The sequence below is a fragment of the Nothoprocta perdicaria genome, unplaced genomic scaffold, assembly GCF_003342845.1.
Source record: "Nothoprocta perdicaria isolate Ctin4 unplaced genomic scaffold, notPer1 scaffold_123, whole genome shotgun sequence".
NCBI lineage: Eukaryota > Metazoa > Chordata > Aves > Tinamiformes > Tinamidae > Nothoprocta > Nothoprocta perdicaria.
Window position 1 is genome coordinate 175,056 of NW_020454350.1, and position 23,331 is coordinate 198,386.

Genomic DNA, 23,331 nt, shown 5'->3' on the forward strand with positions numbered 1-23,331 from the left:
ATAAGAGGCAGAAGCAGGAACAGATCTCTAAGGAGAAATGCAGAGACACTGATAAAACAAAGGTCACTAAAAATGAGCAGAGAGAACAGGAAGATACTAACTTAGGGAAGATACTAACTTAGGGCGACCACACGTTGCCACTACTACACAAGTGGAGGCCATGTCATTACCATGAGAAAGGTTTCTTGAGTACATTTAACCAACAGCATCCAATTTTTGTTGCAAAAGTAGAGATACTGTCCCTGTCACTCAAAAATGGATGGTGAAAAGAACCATCAAACATACTGGACAGTACTGGCTATGCCAGTATATGTAAAATAAAGATATTTTGAGAATTGGTTTAGCCTTGTTTCTGTGGATAGCCAAACTCTTGATCACAGCAGCATCACTGCCTCTTGGAGCCCATTAAAATGAGGCATTCCCAAGAACAAGTGTGGGGCCAAYAAACATTCTTCTGATTTTGAATGTACATACCAAAGATCTTTGGATTTAATAATATTTAAGATTATATTCACTTATAATGAGCTACTGAACAAAACTAGAGAACGCTGTATGTATGTAAGATCTCTAAACAAAGAAAGGGTTTTTTTTGTCTTTTTGAATGATTCAGAAACCTACTGCATATATTTTCCACAGTTATCTGCAAAAAGAAAACAAACCATATTTCAGTAATTGTATATGTTATTTATGTACTCTGTCAAACAAGGAGAAAGTTTTTGCAAAGCTCCCCAGAGGCCAACTCTGATCCCCTTCCACTGCTCATCATCTCTGCCTCTCCCAGAGGCAGAGGCAATATTTCTCCATTTGCTTTTATGCAAGCGATCATCTACTGGGTATCTTCAGACCTCCTTTGGCCTAAACTTGGAATACTGATACTTTTTAGGGGCAGTATGTTGTTTATCCAAGGTGAAARATTGAAACTTTGTCACCTTTTCATCAAGTAAATAACAAAGCTTCACTCTAAAATTCAGAGAAAATTCACTACTTAAATGCTTTTGCTGTAGGAGGAGGGTTTCAAAATATATGTTATGCATATATTTTCTGGACAGGCTGTAAAAGCTCATAACTCRTGGATGTATTCACTGTGCTGAAACATTAGCTAAGTTGCCTTGATACCATACAATTCATCATTCTGAAAGAAAAAATGTTACTAGCGTTTACTTAATTCCTTTCTTAACATAACTCACAGCAACCCAAAGAGGAGCTCAGCTTTAAAAGGAAGGTGGCCAACATTTCTAGTGTCACACTTTTCAGGAAATTGCTCTCATGTCCAATAGCTTGCAAGACACTATCACTGGGTATACTCATGTCAAAGAAATAAAAGTTGATTATTAAACTAAGAAAATTCTCTGCATGTGCAGTATGTTAAAAATGCATTAGTCTGATTATTGCTGTAAATTCCTTTTTTTTTCTGAAATTTGTGCTCTGATGACAGTCTACATTCAGAATCTTCTGAAGTACCGTGACTACAGAGAATTTTGCATGAGTTGCTCTGTACCCACACGTTCAGGCTGCACAAAAGAGTGGCTGAAAGAGCCTTCGGCATTCTTTTATTGACCAACCTTACGTGATTGAGAGACTTGCTGAACAAGCCCAAATCTGCTTTGAAGAAGACAGTTTGAAATTCTTTCTATACTCAAATTAAGAACTGCCTACGTACTTTCACTCTTGGCTTCTTCACATTTTGAGTAAAAACCATGAACTGAAAAGGGGCTTCAAGTGAATAAATCTTGTTCTAGAAGAATATCAGGATAGCTGAAATCTAAGGAATATCAGATTAGAAAAATCTGTACTATACAAATGAGATTAGAGTTTAACCCTCAGCTAGAAAACATAAACCTAGAAGCGCTCTCAKAAAATTACACTGTCTTGATCCTTCAAGATTCAAAGGGCTCCAAGTCTATCTACAGTCCCTTTTTGGATCCAAACACCTTATGGATCCAAACACAATGACCTAGAAAAGAATCAGGAATTGAAAACCATCCATGTCTGTTAAACTAGACAGAAGAGCTAGAGAAGCATCTTACATGGGGATACTTACTTTCAAGTTAAGAATTACAAAAATAGACTCCTACTAGGAAAAAACCTACCATGAAACTTGAGTATTACACTTTGATCAAAGGGCCTAGTCTATACAAACATACTCTGAAGAGCATTTGTGACAGCCTGCAAGACACAGACTGTGGAAAACTGCTATCTAGCTTCTCCCAGAACACCTCTTTGACTGGATGCACACCCCGAGCAGGGCAGGCAAGCTTCAACAGGAAAGCTGAAAGCTGAGCCTTTGCAAGATCGTGCTCCACAGGAGCAGTTGGAAATTCAGAATTCATATTTATTCAAAATTAAAACAAACAACTGCCAGAAAACAATGTATCATCACAAGCACATATTGACATGCCTGTTTTTGATTAAACAGACTATAAACTAATCTATAAATGTTAAATTTTAAATATTTTAAATCACTTGGGCATAGTATACACACGGAGAAAAATGTAACTGTAAATTGCAGAAATTGCTAAACATGCTTAACATTCAAATATGCTGATTTGTAGCTACTTGGAACTTAGCAAGAGTTAAAAAACTTAAGACTATAACCTGGAAGATAAAACAGATCTGAAAAAGAAAAGTTTCAGGAACTTAGTTTCTTTTAGTGTTTTTTTTTTTTTTTTTTTTTTTTTTTTTACAAACTCCAGACCTTTCAAATTAAAGTAATATAGGTAAGACTTTCCTGCAAGCATTAGTACTGTAAACAGCAAGGCACATGCAACAATAAGCCAGAATTCCAAGATGATTTCAATAGGGAACTCTGAATAGCTATATAATAGTACAGATTTTCTTTGTGCTGGCAGTTGAATTAGTCACAGTCAAAGGCTGGTATGTGCTTACTCCCTGTTATTAAAAAAAAGGTTGTGTAGCAAGCCCCGCATACTCTTGAAAAGCCATTTACTTACTAAGAAAACAAATTCTTAGATTATTTGTGATATGCACAAGCACATTTCATAATACCTAAATTGCATTTTGCTTGTTTTCACACAAAAGACAATYAAAAAAGCAGTGGGGAAGAGAGTTCTTTTACAGTAGAGACTGAATCTGGTAAGCGTGAAATATGAAGTCTTGGAATTACTGAGATGCCAAAATCTCTGCAGAAGAAAAAGTCACTATTGAAAGTGACATTTAAACTTTTAATAATCTTTCCTTTATTTGATTACGACTTAATAATAATGAAGGTATCTACTACTTTTTATCTACTTCTTTTTTTTTTTTTTGACTTATCTACTTAACTATATGATTTCTTTTAGGTGATTATGGATGGACTAGTTATGTCGCTCATACAAGCAGTTAGGCATAGTTCAGTTGCCTCACCAGATATAGGCCTTATTAAAAATATTCTAGACATTCAACACAACTTAAACACAGGATTCACCAACTTGTGTAACACCGTGTCTTACATTATGGGTATTAACTGCTTCTGCGTTCAGAAACCYGTAACCAAGAAGGTTCCCAATATCTCTTCCTTTACTCTGAACTCTCTTCCTTTACCTCTTTAAGGCAGCACCTTACGAAGGTGGAAAGCATTCTAAAAGCAAATGGGTATTTTAAACTTCTGAACACCTCACTTACCGTTATGCCTCATTAAATGAGTGGGAGTTCTGCCAAGTCTCCTATGAAGTCAGGATAATCCTGAACACCTAATAACATCTTTGCTTTCTAATTCTGTTTTAGGACTTCTCACTCTCATTCAGGTAGTGAATTCTTCCAAAACAGTGTATGTAATTCCTGAGTTACGGGACTAAACCATACATCTCCCAACTCCAAACCTTGTCACGGCTCATCTCCTTCATGCTCATCCTTATCAACAAGTTGCACTATAAATTATGGTTATTGATTCCRTATTATACAATCATTTTATTCTCATACTACTGCATAAATATGGCTACAGAGAGCTAACTTGGAAGTATATAATCCACTGACCTTTATCCTGCCCAAGAAGTATTTTCTATACTATGAATTGCAATCCAACAGACATTTTGTTTCATCTGTACTGTATATACTGCATAAACTATTAATGAAAGTGTGAATTAATAAATTAATAAACAGAGAAACTATGATTTCTATGTTAAGATATTATAACACATTTAAATGAGCATGACAGAGTAAGCACATTTGAAGTGTTCCTCCAGATTCTAGAAGTATTTTGGATCCAGTTCTACTTCTCAAAATAAGTATTGGTGAAAACAGTGATAACTTAACTGATACATTAAAAAAAATGCAAAGAGACAAAACAAAGCCAGATAGAAGCATGATACAATAAAAACAAATGTTTTAGTACTTTGGTATGATTTTTGTTTTATACATTATGATGGATGTACTACATTTCTTTTTCAATCAACTAGACAAAATAACAATAAGCAATTTCTATTACTGTTTGTCATATTACAATATATCCATTTACTGTAACAAGATTAGATTCATTGCTATTCTCATAGCAATCCCTACTCATTTTGTAGGATGTATTTTTTCATTCAATTTTTCTATTGATTGAATATGAAAAAGTGAATTTCACTTTCATGCATATCAAAACCCAAACAACATTAACTTATTGGAAGCAATGCACACAAACATGCTGTATGCTCTTTGTTTATTGTGACCAAAAGATTAAAAAAAAAAAAAAAAAAAAAAAGAGCATCTTACCTCAGACCAAATATATGTGATTGCTCATAATTGAACAGGGAGTGAATTTTTGCTTCTGAATTCAAAATTATAAGCCTGTCAATGATATCCTGTCAAAAGAAAATAAATTTTAAAAAATCATGCATGCCTTGAAGGAGGCACTAAGAAGGATAAGCCATATCAGGCGGAAAAGGCAAAACCTTTCTATAAATCCTTCCCTAACTCCAGATGGTACTAAGTGCTTTGATGCACAGTCATGAGTTCTGTGGGTAGCCAGGTTTGGCTTGGATGTTGAGTCTCATCTCCTTCAGGATACAGAGCTTAACCTAATAGACAATGATCTAAGGCTGCTTTGCATTTCTTCCATAAATTCCCCTAGCATTACTGCATATCCAAATTGTTTCTGAAGTAACAACTTCATTAAAAAAAATAGGAAAATTGAACAAAAATATCCATTGATGTTATCTTCTTAGAAATTGATTGCTATGTTATGGTCAGAAGAAACAAACAGAAGAGTCTTTACAGGCTTTATAACATCTGGATCAAATCCAAACTTTTGTTTTATTTTGATTTAATAAGCATGGCCAGAGACAGCAGAGGGAATTATTATTCAGCTGTTTGGATCAATGAGTCATTTCAGTATTGTATTAGAAAAACAAATTAGGATCCATACTTTCATGAAATGAATTAAAATTTCTATTTCCATAAAGACAATGAAGCAGATACCACMACAGTAGGGGGAAAAAAAGAAAAAGGTTGCCAAAGCAAACTGTCCTCTTAAAAAGTAATCTTATTTAAAATAAAGTAAAACTACATTTTACCTATTAGATTTCTGGAGAAGGCTGGGGAATCACAGAATGGTAAAGGTTGAAAGGGACCTCTAGAGACCACCTAGTCCAACCATCCTGCTCTAGTAGGGACACCCAGAGCACGGGGCACAGGGCGGCATCCAGGCGGATTTTGAAGACCTCTAGAGGAGACTCCACACCTTCCCTGGGCAGCCTGTTCCAGGGCTCTGTCATCCTCACAGAAAAGAAGTTCTTCCTCACATGCAGATGGAACTTCTTCTATTTCAACTTATAGTCACTGCCCCTTGTCCTATCACTGGCTGAGAAGAGTTTGGTCTCACCCTCCCTACATTGACCCTTCAGGTATTTATACATATTAATCAGATCGCCTCTCAACCTTCTCTACTCCAGGCTAAACAGGCCGAATTCACTGAGTCTTTCCTCATAAGACAGGTGCTCCAGTCCCTTAGTGCCTTCCATTGGACCCTCTCTAGAAGCTCTACATCCCACTTATACTGGGGAGCCCAGTACAGGAAGGCTGGGGGAAAGCACTGCAAAGAAAATCTTTCTTCCATTCAGCGATAAACAAAACAAATCAACAAAATTAAAACTCACAATAAAGCCCTTCTTGCTGTCCTCAACAAGCCTTGCTGGCTTAAACTTCAAAATGGCTCTGGCTTTCCTACATCTATCCCTACATACTCAGATAACATCTGATAGAAGACTTTATTCCAAATCTTGTAGTGACACTTGAATTGCTTTTACTTTGCTTTATGGTCAAAGTTATATCTGGTTATAACTTCAATTATTTGCAGTCAGTGACCAGAAGCACAGTTGCAATAACCATGCAGTAACTATGTCCACCCAGTCTCCACAGTTTTCTAAGTACTTAGTCTCATCCATTAGATTTAAACCATGGCTAGATGAATGAACCCTTAAACGACCCATTTTCTTTGTTAGCTACTTCATTCTGGGTGTTTATCTTAGACTTACACAAACGTCATTTAAACAATAGTTAGGTGAACCAAGCCCCATCCAAAAYACCTACATTCAACTTTTTTCAAGTTCAGGTAACTTTCAACAGTAACACCAGTATTGCTATTCTYGGAGACATAAAAAAACCCAAACTGTTGAAGTTCCTCACAAATCTAAGTGACAGTCCTCCAAAAGCCACAAAATTGTTGTCCAACCTTCTCCAATCTAATAGCTCTCAAATATATACCATCTTTGGCATATATCTCTCCTGTTCCCAGCAGCTTACAAAACATTATTACTGAAGAAAACATCCATAGTTGGACATATGCTTATATGTCCATATTGTCCATATGTCCACAGTGGCTATATCAACACTGAGAAGATTGGATGAATTAAACCTAACACTGCTTTTCCTCCTGAAATCACCCAAAGAGTCCTACAGAACAACAACAAAAAAGCTTCCAAACACAATAAACACTACTACAATACAGACTGCCTAAACGACCTAAAGCACTATCAATCCAGAGTTTGCACTGAACACTTTCATGCAACATCAATTAAAAGTGTGGACTCATTAGCAAAGATTTAATTTTAATTGCAACTCAATTGCTTGTCATTTGTAGGTAGGGAAAAAAAAAAAAGTATTGTAGTTGGTTAAAGGATATTAACTACTACAAAATACTGGATATTTCAACATACAAGATGTACAGTCACAGAGGATATGTAAATAATACAGAATAATACTGAAATGTAAACTAGTATTACTATCATAGTACAAGAYTGAAATACAAGTTCATCAATAAATTTCCAACTATTGATTTAATATTTGTGTGAATGCACTATTTAGAAGGGGTGAATTTCTAATGTTCTGTTTGAATCTAGATACTGTGATAAACTAATACAATATAAAACACATGTGTTAAATTAATACAATATAAAACACATGTGTAGGCATGCAACTGTAGGCACATGCACATAAGGCACATTTCGCTGAAAAGCACATTTCTATTACAAGAAATTGGCTCTTTAAATTGGACAATAAATTTTAAATGAAAATTTAGGTTACCATAAAGTGATATGTGCACATACTGCCCTCATGCTGTATATATTACAAAATGCAGAAAACTTCAACAACTTTCAGTCATAAGAAGAAATAATTTATTTTATGATTAATTATTCTCTTGAGAAAAGTGTCTTTATAGAAATATTATCTTTTATTTCAAAAGAAAAAGCATACTTACAATTATATCTGTAGGAATTTCACGGAGTGAATACATGGGTTTATTTGGTATATGTTGTTTATTCAGGAGTTCGAAAACTGCAGGATAAGTGAGCAGGTTTATCAGAGACAGAAAAGACTAGTGAAGGAAAAATAAGAAAAAAATGGGGAAGGAAAGATGTTAATCAATGAAGTATAAACAAACGTATTTATAAAATAGCTTGGCATTTAATTCAAGTTTGTTATCTTCTATGGAAGAGAAAATTGACATGGGTAGAGCTGTCCAAAACAATGCTGCAGAACTGGCAGGTCTACCTGTAGTCTAAAAGGGCAGCAATATCTGTGAAATATGCATTAACTGTAAAAATTACACAGGCAGATGGCTTAGTAAAAACTGAGGGTTTTTTTGCCAGTGGTGCAGATGAAATATAATTCTGGGAATTTAGAATTCTTTTGAAGGCTATAATAATTTATTGTGTAGTTGTAAGATTCAGAGGAACATGGCATATTCTTAAAACACCCAGATAACTGATCTTTCCACAATATTCAGATATTTGAACTAATGGACAGTATTTTAAGACTTTCACTTTCATCACAGTTATTATTTTATACTGACTTTGGAACCTTGGCATTGTGACCCTCTGCGCAACACAACTCTTTCAATAACTACTTATTTGAYTGACACACTTCACCAATTTTGTCCCACATACCTAGAAACAAGGACAGTTGCAATAGAAACAACTCAGAAAGGTATAAGAATGGTATGAAAATATAACATCGTATTCTATGCCAGCGCAGAAAAGTATTACTAAATTATTCTCTCCTCCCTCAAGTAACTTCTTACCTTTTGACAGCTTTGGTCAATAGGATCTACTGGAAAAGATTTGGGTTGAGTTATCCTCACATCGTCTTTTCCACATTCCAGCAGAGACCATACTTCAGTTACAAGTGCTTTTATAAAGCCTAAAGCAAATTTTTGTTCCAGTCATGAGTGGCAAAAACATCACATTAAGAAACATCTTATTCTCCCTACGCACAATTCTTCAGTCAAACTACCTTTTTACAGTGTTCTGCTTATACTCAGCTTAACAGCAGTTTGCAAAGAATATTTTTTAAGTTTAGGATGATATTTATATAAACTTTACTTTCCGCCAAAAGCAAGCTTTTAATCTTAACACRTTAACTCCTATAGATCCGCACTTCTCTAGTGTTTGTCCTATGGTTTCATACTACAAAATTTACTTTAATTAATTTATTGTTTCCTTAATTTTACCAATAAATAAAAACATACTATAAGTTTCAAAGCACTGAAAATTATTATTCTTTGAATCTAAAATGTTAATTATTAAATGAAAAAGGAAGGAGGAAAACAGACATCTAACTCAGACATCTCCAGATGTAAATGACTGTTAGTAAACAACTTCACAAACACAGCACAACCTTCCCTCAAGGCTGAAAAAAAAAAATCAATATTGAACTTGACACTGTTTATTTCTGGTCTACCACCAGATGCCAAAGGCCTCAAGAAGTGACTTGGCTGAGAATTTTAACCATGACAGATGGAGTTAGTCAAGTACATCCACTTCTTAATTTCAGAAAGATCCCCAAAACGTAAATAACAAACAATTAACCAGTTTAGCTTCCTTGACTAGCAGAATTTGTTGTCTGCTGTYGTGGCAGTCTTTCAGTTAATTACTTTCATAACAGATCAACCATTTACAGGTATTGAGAGAGAACTTCTGTACCTCATGGGTGTCTTTAACAACTTAAGATCCTGCTTTATATTGGTAAGACTCTTGCTAACATACAGAATACGCAGGCCCTTGTATACTATCACAACCGTTAGTTTGAACGAATCTGAAGGGACTTTTTCCCATGGGCTGGCACATATGAATTCAAAAAACAAGACAAAACAAAACAAAAGCCACTCAATTCCAGATCACTACAGTAGTATATCGGAAAAAAAATGACATTACGGGCCGTGCACTATCCCACTCTTTGAGCAGTCTTTGAGCCCTGGAAAATGGTACGCCMCTTGTAGAATTCAACACTTAACTAATTCTCATCTGTGGTTAAATTATCACTTGTAACTTGTAAGGAGCTTACTCTTAACAGCCATAAAAGCATTTACAGAAAATTTCTGGTAAATCAAACCATAGAATAAAGATATTATATACTGTAAGAAAAAGTATAACTGCATCAAGACAAGTGGATTACTTAAGAATTTGAAAGAATTTCTAACAGGAAGGAATCAAGACATTTGCTAATACTACACAACTATTGCAGTCACTTCATTTTTTTTAACATAATTCTCAAAATCTTTTTCTAATGTTGGAGGCTATAGCAAGAAACTATTCATAATAAAACAGTTCTTCTAATTACCTGAACTCTGCAGAGCTACTGCACCCGCAGGTGTTGTTGCTATTTGGCTAACAATCATTCCATTACCAGACTCTTCACAGTCACTTGTCTGTTAGTAACATAAAAGGAGCCAAGTGTTAGTGATATCATCATGCATGGAACTCTTAAATACTAATCTCTGTTTACAGAAATCAATCTGCATTAGATTTGGACAATGCATAAAAACCACACGCTAAAGATTTGCCATGGTCAGATTACAAAACAAACATCTTTACGAAGGGAAGTATCAAATTAGAAATGATAAATATTTTATTTGGGACATGTAGTATAACCATTCAGTAAGACTTAACTATCATTATCTGTTTTTGCATGTAAAAATATAAATTCTTCATCTTTAACCTGTTAACACTGTAAATACTGCATTTGGTACCTAGTTTTTATCACCAATCTGCCTGGGCTAGAAAAACTTGAACTTAGAAGAAAAACAACAAGAAAAAAATAAACCTTCTCATTTCAAACTTATCACAGCTAAATATATGCTTGACATTCTGAAGATGAGCAACATGCAACAAAATTAAATCTATATGACAAGTATCAAGATTAATAAGCCACATACTAAATTACTTTTGGCAAAAATTAAATAAAAACGGTTTATGGTTTTATTTGCTTCTTATTGTTTTCTTTCTTATTTTATTACAGTAATTAAAAAAAGAACTAATGTACATATTCTGTTACACTTACCTGCTTTTTTCTTGACATACTGTTGAACATAAAAGTCACACAGTCATTCATGGCCCCTGTACTCTGAAGTAGAAACAGTCCTTTCGGTGTGGCAGAAAAAGCTAGTAAGGCTTCTAACAAAGTCTCTTCTGATACTGAACTGTAAGAGTAGAAARAGAGACATTACAAGATTCMAAAAAAAAAAAAAAAAARGCAACAGAAACACCACAATTTGTAGTTTTGAAAAAACAGAAACGCCACAATTTGTATCTTTGTAGCTTTGAAAAATAAAAGTGTACTGTTCACTGGACTATGCCTACTTTATATTAGCAAAAGAAGTAATTGAGAAAGTTACAAATTATATTAGACTACTTTGTACAAGCATCCAAACCCACACTAGCTAAGGATCAAAGATGAGAGAGAAGCACATAATATATAAATAATTCCTTCAGGAACAAAAAGTATTTTATCATCCTTAAGGGTATTGAAGACTTCCTACTTGAGGCTGAATACATTTTCTAAATGTATTAATATGCAAGTTTCAAATTGACAAAGCAGACACAAATTTTATCACCAATGCAAAAAAAAAAAAAAAAAACTATGAGAAACTAATAAAAATGCAGAAATTATTAGAACTAATTTTATATGTGTCAGAGAAAAAAAAGACTTGTGCTAGAAACTGATCTTTTTTAATTTCTGAAAACAAGGTACTGAAAGGTCAGTTTTTTTTTGTTTTTTTTTTAAACTCTATGAAGACCTATACTAGGATGACATTGTTCTGCCTACCTACCAATACGTTTCTGGCAAAAGGCTAAGAAAACACAGTGTTATAAGACACCTCAGACATCAGTAGAGTAGCAGTGCATGTTCCCACTTGCGCACACGCCTAAGCTGAACAGCAGAACTTACGTGGTTTTTGACTCTTGACTTATTGACGAGGGGGAGCTTGCACCAGGTACAGGAGTGGGAATTCTTTCTGAAAGCAAACTTGTCTGTAAAATTAAAAACAGCTCAATTGCATAATTTTAAATGGCAGATTTCCCTAAATGTTATTAAAAATGTTTGTGTGTATATATATATATACACACACACACACATGCATATACACATGCACACACACACACACACACACACACACCAAAAAGAGGAGTGACCATGTTCTAGTAATCTAGCCTTTGGCAGGAATATACCATTCCATTCTTTATTTAGAGAAATTTTTTTTTTTACGTTTTCCTCAGGTATAAACCATTATAAAGCTAATTACATTTTCAAATTATTTTTCTTAAAATGCTTTTAAAAACTGTTCTTAAATATGAAAAACTTATTGCACTATTCATTCAAATGAAATATACATCATATAATACAGATATTAACTTCAGCGAACATAGCAAAGTTCCACTGTTATAAACACGCTAGCCAATTAACCAGAAAAAAATCCTCTATTAAAGTAATTAGTGGTTCTAGATCTGTCAAGCTTCCTTTTACCTGAGCAATAATGCCAACTTTTGCCCCAGAATTCTTACCAGGATCTGATCTGAAAAAATTGTCCATTAGTATTAAGTCTCCAAGAGACATGTAACATGGAAGGAAATATGCCACCAGTCTTAAAAACTTGTAAGTAGCGCTTGCATATAACTTTTTTTTTTCTTTAATACAAGTCTAGTCTTTTAACTACACTATAAATGGCAGAATATTTTACAACCATGGTTGTTTAAAAGCAGGACAATGACAGAAAATGATTTTTTGTGTTTCCAAGTCCTGTATAGGTAGTCTGCACTTTAGTCTCAGTCTGACCTCCAAAATAACATGAAAAAAAAAATGGCATTTTGTCAGTTAAATGTTTGATGATTTTTTTTTTTAATTCTACATATTTATCCTATTTACCTTGTATGTGCCAAAACAATTTGTCTAAATGATGGTTCATTTTAATACTCATAGAAATCTTGTGTGCATGAGCACAAAGCACCCGTTATGGTGCTTTATAACAACTAACTGGAAATACCCATCTCAAGCATATGAGAGACTGCATATGATGAACATTAAATAGAGTAACAAGTAAGAATGACTAGTTACACAATAGGAAAGCATAAAGAGACAGACTTATGTCAGCATGATTCTATACAATATGACTCAATTAAAATAAACTCAGTTACTTAATTCAGCACAATTCTACGGTTCTTACTGCAAATTTAGTTTCAAAAACACATCATCTACTCTGAAGCTTGGCTTACTGTGATGTATTTATATTCTAAGTAATAAAATATATTATTTTCAACTAAAAATGTATGCTTTCATAACAATATTCAAATGTGATAATACTGAGAAACATCCACAGCAAGCTGATTATTTTAAGCCTGTCTTCTATTCATGTTATGTATTTCTGATATTTTCTGCCACAGTATACATTGTGATTGTTTGCATTTCTAAAATTTCTAATCATAAAAAGCATATAGCATTTACAGGAAGACTAATTGTTCCATTTTACTCCCCTTGTATGAAAATCAATCTCTCTCTCTCTCTCTCTCTCTCTCTCTCTCTCTTTCTTTCCTTGCTTAATTATTTTTTTCTAGCTTGGTCTGATCCTTTGCCTCTAAGCAAATATTTTACAGTCACTGGAGGGGAAACAAAAAAGATGGATCCATTTTTTAGTCAAACAATTCTATTTCATCTTTCCATTATACCTTTAATACCTGTACTTTAAATATAGCTCCAGTTAAGCAAGATTCAAAGCAGAAATTTTATATGCTATCCTTCTCTAATACTAATGATTGAAATGTCCGTTTGATTTTTTTTCCCTCCATTGAAAACTYAACTGAAAACTGCTGTTTGCAGAAACATTCTCTATGTCAATTATATGGTTATGGCTATAGGTAAGAATTTTCACACTGTACCAGAACAATAAAGTAAAGTTTAATGAATTAAACTGTTCAACGTATGCACAACGTGCAGTCGAACTGCTGGGCTCAAGCTCTTTCAGGTAGGAATAGACTAGTGGTCAGATTGCAGTTACACTTAGAACACGCTGGTAAGATATCCAAGCAGGCAAATGGGAGAACTGCTGCCTGCACAATTCTTCAGCTCTCTCAAGAATATTTCAATGGCATCTAACCAAATAAATCAAATATTTCAATTTTATTTTTTTCCTCCTATATTCCCTCAAAAAATAATTAGCTTATCCTAATAATTGCTAAGACCCCATCTCAGTACTTTTTTCCTTCCACATATCCAAAACAAAGACCGAAGAGCAGACCCGTGGTAGATACTGGTTATTATAATATCAGATAATCTCTATAAGGGCAATGGTTAGAAAGATGTTAATCTACAAATGAAAGATCAATCTATAAATCTTCAGAGTCCCTGGTTTCACTTTAAAACACACAGACCTTAAACTAAGCACCTGCCAAGTTTACATACAGAAGGAAGATTTGAAAAACAGAACTTGGGAATGAATTTCCAAGCACTGTTAACTCACTACTTAAACCATCTAAACCAGAGAACAGCTGTTGCATAAACTGAAACTCTAAGAGTAAGATTTGGTAATCTTCCCAAATCCAACTGGGATTTACCTTCTTCCAAGCCTCTGCAAAAGCTTCATGCAAGCCATAAGGAATAAGCACCTGCAGACCTTCACAGGTTCTGTACATCTGACGACACACAAAAACGAAAGCTCCTTTAACCATGGGCAGAAGCTCAGATCCAGGTAGAAGAGAAATGTCATCGTGAAGAAGTTTCTTTGTAAACTCAACAATTACATGAACAGCTGTGGGACTAGAAATAAAATAACACTTAAAATTGTTGTTTTGTAATCACCAATAAAGCTTGAAACAAATCCTTTGTATGACCTTATTTACATTTCTGTAAGACTAATGGCATGAAACTCAGGCCCACTATGCTAATCCCTGTAAAACCACTCAGAAGACAAAAAAATTTACAGCAAGTGATTTTACTCTGGCTATACAACAAMTGGATCCATTGCCTTCCATCTAGCCCCCTTATTACTCTTTATCCCTAACTGAGATCTGTTTCTAAAGTCTACAAGGTTGGCAACACAAAGGACACCTCTTTCTGCAAATAAGTATCTTTACTCCCCCCATACACATTCCACATAACGGGCAGCTGTGGCTTTTCAGACTACTTCACGATCTGCGGCTTATCAACGTTTTAAGGACTACTCTCAATTTTACTGCCCTCTTTAGTATCATATAACAATATGCTGCTACCTATTGGACTACACAGACACAACTCAAATGGGCTCATATTTGTCAGCCTCTGACGAGATCTGTCTATCCGGTATATTAAAAAGTATGCCTCTTAACTGCTGATCCAAATGGTAATCTACTATTTTACAGTAAATCTATTCTTAAAAAAAGTTGATTTTTAATATTTATTTCAAAGAAAATGCACAAAAAGAGGCCCACATTAAAACTACATTCAGAGACAGGAAAGCTCTCTCTCTCACGAGTAACACATAAGCCATGGAAATCTTCTTTAATAAAAAGTGTTTCTTAACGTTTCATTTCCTCGATTAGTCACACAACCGTCTCAATAAYACACCCTCTAAAACACTTTGTATCTTACCTGATAATCAGACACTGTTAGCCAAAGCATAAACAAAACATAWGGTATGTTATAAAGAAATGAAAAAGGGAAAGCAGGTCTCACTTTATATGACTAATGTAATTCATTAATGTACTCTTACACATCTTCTTTGGCAGAGTTTTTATTTCCTCCATAAAGAAGAAAAGAAAGACCATCTTCTACYGCAGCAATCCTTGTCAAAATATCTGCTACATGAATTAAGGTGGCTTCAAGACAGTTTATATGCATCTGTTTGGAAGCCAAAAGAAAGAAAAAAAAAGTTTACAATTCAATGCTTTTTGTAAAATCTGTTAATTCAAGTCTGCCTGTGTACACAGAACCTGAAAGTCATTTTTCCAATGACTGCTTCAGGGCTCAACATAGCAAGCAGACAAATTACATTCAAATCTTAGTCATAAATGGCAATAATTACCACTTTTAATGATTATGGCAGAAGACCAGACTGCACAGATACAGAAAAAGAGACATTTCTTAACTCCTTTTTCCCTCCCACAATCAATGCAAAAAGACTCCTGATAAGCCTGTTAAAGACGTAAAAACAATGTCTTAATCAATGTGAGAAACAAAGTAACTGTCTTTTTTTCTGAGTATTTTGCTGAGTAATCCTTGGGCTAGAATTGGAAAATTAATTTCACAAGATGGTGTTTGTCCATCTCACCTATATTCTTTCTTCCTAACCTTGCTCTTGCTTGTTCCTCCCTCGTTTCCCAAAGTTACAGCATAAACATATCTCCTTCTAGGTGGGCCCTAAACAATCATTTGCTTTGCAACTTGGAGGGAAGTGTTCCCCACTGGRGCAAACCAATTATCCCCTGAGAAGTCTTTATGCACATACGAGACCATGTACATTTAACAGAGGATTCGGGGACTGAACATTTATCACTGCGACTCGGGCTGCTCTGTCCAGCACACGTGCGAGTTCAGAGCACCCTATCTGAACGAACGTCAAGTTGGCCACTGCTCCTAACTAAGTGAACCAAGCACAGCAAAACCAGGCATGCCAAACGTGGGCAAGCAGGGCACGGGCTCCCCAAAGACCCTTGGGGAGCAGCAAGGTCAGACCAGGGGAGCTGAGTCCCTGCAAGGCAGATAGAAGCAGAGGCCTCCCCACCAAACAGGCAGGCAGGATCTCACTACTCGAGCAAGGAAGCAGCCCTGGTCCACCCACTGTGGACTCTTCAGCCAACAGTCCAAAACCCCAGAGAAGCCCATGCAGGTGAGGTCCAAGGTCACGCCATAAAGCTGAACTAGGGTYAGACACAGAGACTGTAATCAGGGTCAGAGGCAGCCCTGCAGTCACTTTGGCTGCACACGGGCACTTTTAACTGACTCTCACAACTCCTGCTCAAAGTTGCCAAGTTTCTCTACCCACCTACATGACAGATTAACAACACTACTCTGCTTAAAAGCCCTGCACTACTTGGGAGTGGATTTACAGCCCCAATAACAGYACCGGGCTTGCGCATTAGGCCCACTGTGCAGCTAAGGAGAGACCACCACATGCAGCTCCASTGCATTCCCTTCAATAAAGATGTATGGCCAGAGAACTAAAGTTTTCAGCACTGCTATTTCTTCACTATATTTCAGTCCAAACAACCACATAAGCAAAGTAGAGCATTAGAGAGACAAACATCACATTCTACAAGGGGTCGCAGGATTTCAGAGTATTGAAGAAGTGCCAATGGRTTGGCTGGGAAGCAGATAAAGACTCCCAATTCCTGTAAAGGGAGAAGAGGTTCATCCTGACTTTTCTGCGTATTCAGGAAAGTATTCATTTGCCAGATGTGATACAAATCAATGTGCACTTGTGCAGAGGCTTACTTAGAGCAAACAGGACACATTCTGCATTTACAAACCATACCCAGGATCTGGGCYTAGAACAGGAACTGTGCAGAAATAAAGATTTTGATGTAGGCATTAAATTCTCCTATAATTTACAAGACTAATTTTTAACAAAGCATTACATAGTTTACCCGCTCTATGCTTTGAAAACACTTGAGCAAGTTGCAAAGTTTAAAAATTTACATTTCATTTAGGTAAGAGCAGAGCAGACAGGCGCTTGTGAAAGAAACTAATCTATGTTTTCAAGTGTCCTGCGGAATACAAAAAAAGTGATATCACATAACTATATACATCTTTTATACATCAAATACATAACATAATTTTATATAGGTTTAAATATTACTTGAAAGACTACTACAAACCTCTGTGCCACTCAGTAAATTTTGAATGGGATGAAGCAGGGCATCAACCACAGCATCAGTATATAAACACTTAGCTGCACATTCCGTCTGGTCAGACAACACTTGCAGAATCTCTACAACAAGACTTGCTGGGGAATAATTGTCTGGCAAATACAAGAAGTATTTATTTGTATTTCTAACATACATATATATTAATGTATCTGTACAGTTTATGTAGGTACCTCTGAACTATAATTTCATTAAGCACTGATTTAATACTATTAAAAGCAGAAAGAAAAAGCAGTAGAAAGTAAGAATTTGCACAAATACTACTATTATTTGCTTCCCCTTAGGTATAGGCTATCATATCCCAAATTAAAAAAATATAAAGCACTGAAGTTATAAAATTACCCATTATTATTTAATAAATTAGTACATATTAAATAAACATATACCTGTCTGCCCTGTCAGAGCTGTCTTTGAGTAGCTTGGAGAGTAATAAATAAGCTGAATAAATAATACCAATAGATCTGATAACGATACAYGATCTATAAAAAATAGGAAAGAAAAATGTAATCTGGAAATTAACACACTGCTTTAGTAAAATGGATTCTTTAAGTAAACATACACAATACTTTTACTGAGGATATCAACATTATATACAACTGATAATGTAATGGATGTGCATCTCCCAGGGACTTTGCCAGACTACTTACTGCTCAGTTTACAAAGATTGATCTTGCTCCCGAATTAGCCAACTGCAATCACATCATGTGTTCTATTGAAACTGATGGCAGCCAAAATTTGAGAATGCTGGATATATGATAGTGAGGAAAAAAGCATTCCTTTCTATCAGATTAAGYGAAACAGCTGAAAAAGAACTAAACTGCCAAACACTTAAACTCTTCTTCAGCCTGAAACAAACTCAACAGACATTTTGATAAATCAGATTAGAAACTACTTCTCTGAGTTTAATGTAATTATGTTAATAAAATAGGCAATTTGTGAGGAAACGTTTGGCATCTCTGTAACTGAAAAGGACTCTACTAAGAGGATAGATGGTAAGATCATTATCTATTGTAAATGAGAAGATAAACATCATTAATCGATCACCGTTTGATTGGAACATAGAGCCAATCTGCAAATGACTAAAAGACTCAATCAGCAGTGGATGTTTCTTCCCGAGAAGACAACCATTTCATACGGGACCTCTGCAGATCTGATCCTCAAACTAGAGTACAAAATAGCTTCAAAMATAAGTCTCAGAACTAGTATAAAGAACTATTATGCAAACTATATTGAGCTAATAAAGACATTAGTGTAATTCCACACTACTGTTTTCCTCACACTCYTGTATTTGCCAATGCTGCACAGTGTAGCAATGCATGCAGAGCTTTCTGAGCTTCAGAAGACTTGACTATCTCTTCTTCCTTATTAATACCTCTGCTCCACAGGAATCAATCTCCCTCCACAACAGTTTAACATTCACATGAGTAAACTAAACTCAGAACAATTGTTTTCCAACTGTATTTAGCCCAAAATACTAGTTCTGTTTCATATCTGAAAAACAAGTTTGATTCTGAATGCCTGTCTTTTTTAACTGATTATAATAACTGGTTTAACAAAAGATACTATCAACATCTAGAAATACTGAATTGTTTAAATATTGATCCAACTCACCTTCAAGATGAAATTTTTGTACGGAAAGTAAAGACAATTCTTCGATTACTACTGAAGATTTTTAAAAACAGTGCTGATGTTTAGGATTACTTATACCATCTTTTAGTAAAGGTTTCTAGGACAAATATATTTGAACAGAATGTTGTTCTGTTTACTCACAAAATTGATAGATACACAGTTACTCAACTAGTTACATTTTTCTCAGCCCTCCCTTTACCTTTTCTGTTTTTTGGCTGTACTGGGAAAAGATTTTGGCCTTCCTTGTAGATGATTGATCTTCCTAAAAGGCACAGCGAATGCACAAAACAGATGTGCTGCAAATCTTGTCCAGTATAAGAAAATTTCGGCTTACCACCTTTAAGAATTAAAAAAAAAAAAAAAAAAAAAAAAAAAGAAGGAACACCGACTTGAACAACTACCACAATATAAGTGGATTGTTTGGAGTATACAGACATGCAGAGTGACTACTGCTATTACAGCTCTCTCAAAGGACTTACCTCAAGCTTCTGGTGAAAATCAAGATAGCTTGTCTTCCTTTTGATAGCTTACTCAAAGACCTTGAGAACACAGGTGCACATGCATATAGTGCAATACATGCAAAGTCACTTACCACCGCGCTGCTGGGAAACGCTGCTCGCTCGAGAAGTTCTGTCAGGAGCTGACTTGCAAAACTCAAAGTACTCAAGACACTGCCGCACAGCTGCATTAATCTGTCAAAAAAAAAAAAAAAAAGACAAAAAAGTCTGTTACTTTACAATAAATTTATTTTCTTTTCTGTTTAAGTATTATCCCTTAATGCAAGAATCTAAATAGTTACATCACTGCAACAACTGCTTATGTTTCAGGACTTTGTATGWAGAGAAAAAACAAAAGAAGGTAAAAATTTACAGTGCTACTAAAGTGCACCATCAGAAACTTCAGTTCTATAAGCACTAAAATAATCCATCTATGAAACAGGGGAGAAAAAACATGCAAGTATTTTGAAAAATTAATCTATATTTGGTTGCTATATTATTATCAATATGGAAGCCTGTCATTAGCTACATGTGAAAACCTTTGTCTAGAATATATCTACATTAAAAAGTTTGGAGTTTGGGAGGCTGTCACTACTATTATTGTTTTTGCAAAACTGATGCATCAGTTTCACATCATTATCACTGTACATGAAAGAATTATAAAGAATTATTTTTATCTACACAGATTTAAAATGTAATCATATATACAGTACATGACTAAAAAAAATTTTACCACTATTATATTTTGCAGTTGCTAAGATATTTTTCAGATATGTTTATATATTGAAATATGTCCATAGTGAAAAAGCTGAAGTAAAATAAATAGATGCATGTAATAAGCTGAAGATAAATATTTAATTGTAAACTTATGCTATGCTCATAAATTACATTAGGCCAGCTTGCTGTAATGGACTTCCCCTCTATACACTTTCTGCTGCATGAACCATGCCAATTCTATGTTCTGTTCTATGCATACAGATAAACAAATCATAAACACCTGTCTCAGAGTTTCCTGTTCTTATTTTTCATCTGAAGGAAATATCATAGGCATAGGCATTTTACATTTATTAATCTGCTTAAGAAATTTGGTCCTAATATCTATACTAGTTTCACTGTAGTTTCACTGAACTCGACAAAATTTCCGTTCTGAGAGATCTTCCGATACAGAATATATGATAGTATTACCCTCTACATTACCATACATTTTCTAATCTGATATATTTTGCTGTCACTTTGAATCTGTAATGCCTCATATCACAACTTAAAGATAATGTTGTTTTTTGAGGCTCTTTCCAACAAGAATCTGAATTCCAGTATATAGCTTCTATCATAATTTTATGTACCTTTTGCTATTTTTCCAACACTTATAGAAATAATTCTAAATATGAATGCAATATGAATACAACATAAAGACTTAATAACTAATAAACACCTGCTATAAGTCATACTAATTTCCCCTTACTCAAATCAGGTCACATACCTTTCTTTTCATTTGACARTGATTTATATAATGAAAAAATTATCTAGATCAAGAGGAGAGAACAGCTCTCAAAAGGAAGAAAAGGAGAAAAAAGTTCAAACCACAATGCATRAAGTAAAAACAAGTTCCAGACAGAATATGACAACCATAATTATAGACTTACCAAAGATTTATACTTTTTATCCAAAAGTCGAAACACCACTGTTCTGCTGTAATGTGCATGCTAAAATTGCAAAGAAGAAATAGTGTGACCTTCAAAAATAGCTTTACTTTTGAAGACAAAATTAAAATTATCTCCAGTTCTGTTTAATTAGAGATTGTGCTGTGCACAGCAACATACTTAGTGAATTAAAGTCCAACAGGTATAAAACAGCGTTACACTGGGCTAGGTGTTTTGTCTGCACTACAGTAAGATGACAATTAAAAAATCTGCACATGTTAGGAAAACATGTGTAATGTGTAGTAGAACATATTGTAAAACAAAGAAAAGAAAAAAAATCAGTAGCAACATTGAAAATTTGGACTACAATATTACATAATACTGTGTAAATCCTGAATACATGGTAAACTACAGAATGCTTTAATTCCTGATGGGCATTAGAAAGTTGCATATATTGTAGCATGTATAACTGTACTTTCATGACTCTCTTGCTCATCATGTATTCCACAGAACCAGGTGCATCTTTTGATGGGCTTCAGTCAACTAYGATAAGGAAGATTTAAACCTTAAAGAGCATAAAATTCTCAAATATTTTAAAGATGGTACCTGAACAGAAAGGGAAAGTAGGATAGGGAAGGGGAAACAGAGAAAGAGTAGGGGACATACATCCCTAAGAAACCATACTTTCTTAACTACAGTGTTTATTACAGACCTTTATCAGGTCACTATAAATCTGTGATACTAATATTCAAAAATCAACTCCAGACACATGTCAGGCATTAAAAAGTTGTTGTTTTTTTCCTCACCGTCCATTTTTTGAACCAAGCAGCTTTGATATCTAGCAGAGCCAAGAAATAGACTGGACCCAGAAGCTCTGGAGAGGCAAGATGACCAGGCTCAAGTTTCACTGACAGCAGTGACAAGGTACACTCCACTATTTCCTCCATGTATCTTTCAACAAATATGAAAAAAAAAGAAGAACAAAAACAAAAAATCAGAACTTTCCAACAGTAATGCTCAAAATTTTAGTGATAATCTCTTCTTGTTCAGATAAATGAACATCAATTATGCTGTCTTTAATTTAATCATAAAAGGTTATTAATATCCGGAATAAATTTAATCGCAACACGTTAATATTCTCCAAAATGACTATATATTTTTAAGTGCTAAATATTATACCTCTTACTTAGCAAAAGATCTAAGGTGTTTTTATAACAATGCATTCAAAATACTTTAAAATACAAGATAACCAAATCAATATGACCTATAACTATTTTTTTTTTAATTCTTTATTCCGTTTCTATTTTCCTCCTTACCAACAACCAGTTGTTTGTGTACCCTGTTACCATTCTTTTGTTAAAATAACATGTATCCATTACATGCTCAAAATCGCTAAAATTAGAAGCAATAATACACTTATTGAAGGTGACATACTTTTCAGGATGACGGATCCAGAAAGATGGAGCTTCCTTTTGATACTCATTTAAAAGGCGTACCTGATAATACAAGGGGTAAAATTATAAGACAAATAACACAGGGTTTTTCATTTATCATCAAAATGATGTAAGGTACGGAAAGCTCATTTATACCTTTTTTAGTAAACGGATTATGTCTGTATTAGATATATCCAGCCCAGCAGAAAAAGGAAGATAAGATTCTTCAGAAAGAAAATACAACTCCAAGTGCTTTGCTAAAGAAGGAAGAAGAAACAATCAAACTCTAGGACAACAGTGGCAAAACAGACTGTATTAGACTGCTATATAGCAAAATGTAATCGATTTTCACGAAATACATGAATCACGAAGACTTACATGTAATTTACTGCACATACCTAAACTTGTATATACTTCTCTTGTCAAATTAAATGGAGAAGAAGAAAAGGTTTTGGCATAGAACCTCAAAATTTTCTCCTAAGAGAGAAAAAGAGTCAACAAGCAATGTATTATACTAACACATAATGAACATGCATGTGTAGTATGT

At 34.6% G+C, this 23,331-nt stretch overlaps 1 protein-coding gene across 6 annotated transcripts in view; it reads right to left on the reverse strand.

Annotated features, from left to right (window-relative positions):
- TBC1D32 (TBC1 domain family member 32) overlaps positions 1-23,331 on the reverse strand; it is a 65,200-nt gene that overhangs the window by 32,702 nt on the left and 9,167 nt on the right. For all 6 annotated transcript variants that reach the window (XM_026054582.1, XM_026054581.1, XM_026054585.1 and 3 more), the window contains 17 exons: positions 23,183-23,261; positions 22,941-23,041; positions 22,786-22,847; positions 22,158-22,302; positions 21,355-21,414; positions 19,807-19,906; positions 19,414-19,551; positions 17,972-18,064; positions 17,538-17,680; positions 15,434-15,561; positions 14,301-14,502; positions 11,644-11,726; positions 10,756-10,894; positions 10,036-10,123; positions 8,498-8,616; positions 7,676-7,792; positions 4,693-4,781 (listed from right to left, as the gene is read on the reverse strand). In XM_026054582.1, coding sequence (XP_025910367.1) covers positions 4,693-4,781; positions 7,676-7,792; positions 8,498-8,616; positions 10,036-10,123; positions 10,756-10,894; positions 11,644-11,726; positions 14,301-14,502; positions 15,434-15,561; positions 17,538-17,680; positions 17,972-18,064; positions 19,414-19,551; positions 19,807-19,906; positions 21,355-21,414; positions 22,158-22,302; positions 22,786-22,847; positions 22,941-23,041; positions 23,183-23,261 — 1,886 coding nt within the window. The remainder of the gene's footprint in view (positions 1-4,692; positions 4,782-7,675; positions 7,793-8,497; positions 8,617-10,035; positions 10,124-10,755; positions 10,895-11,643; positions 11,727-14,300; positions 14,503-15,433; positions 15,562-17,537; positions 17,681-17,971; positions 18,065-19,413; positions 19,552-19,806; positions 19,907-21,354; positions 21,415-22,157; positions 22,303-22,785; positions 22,848-22,940; positions 23,042-23,182; positions 23,262-23,331) is intronic.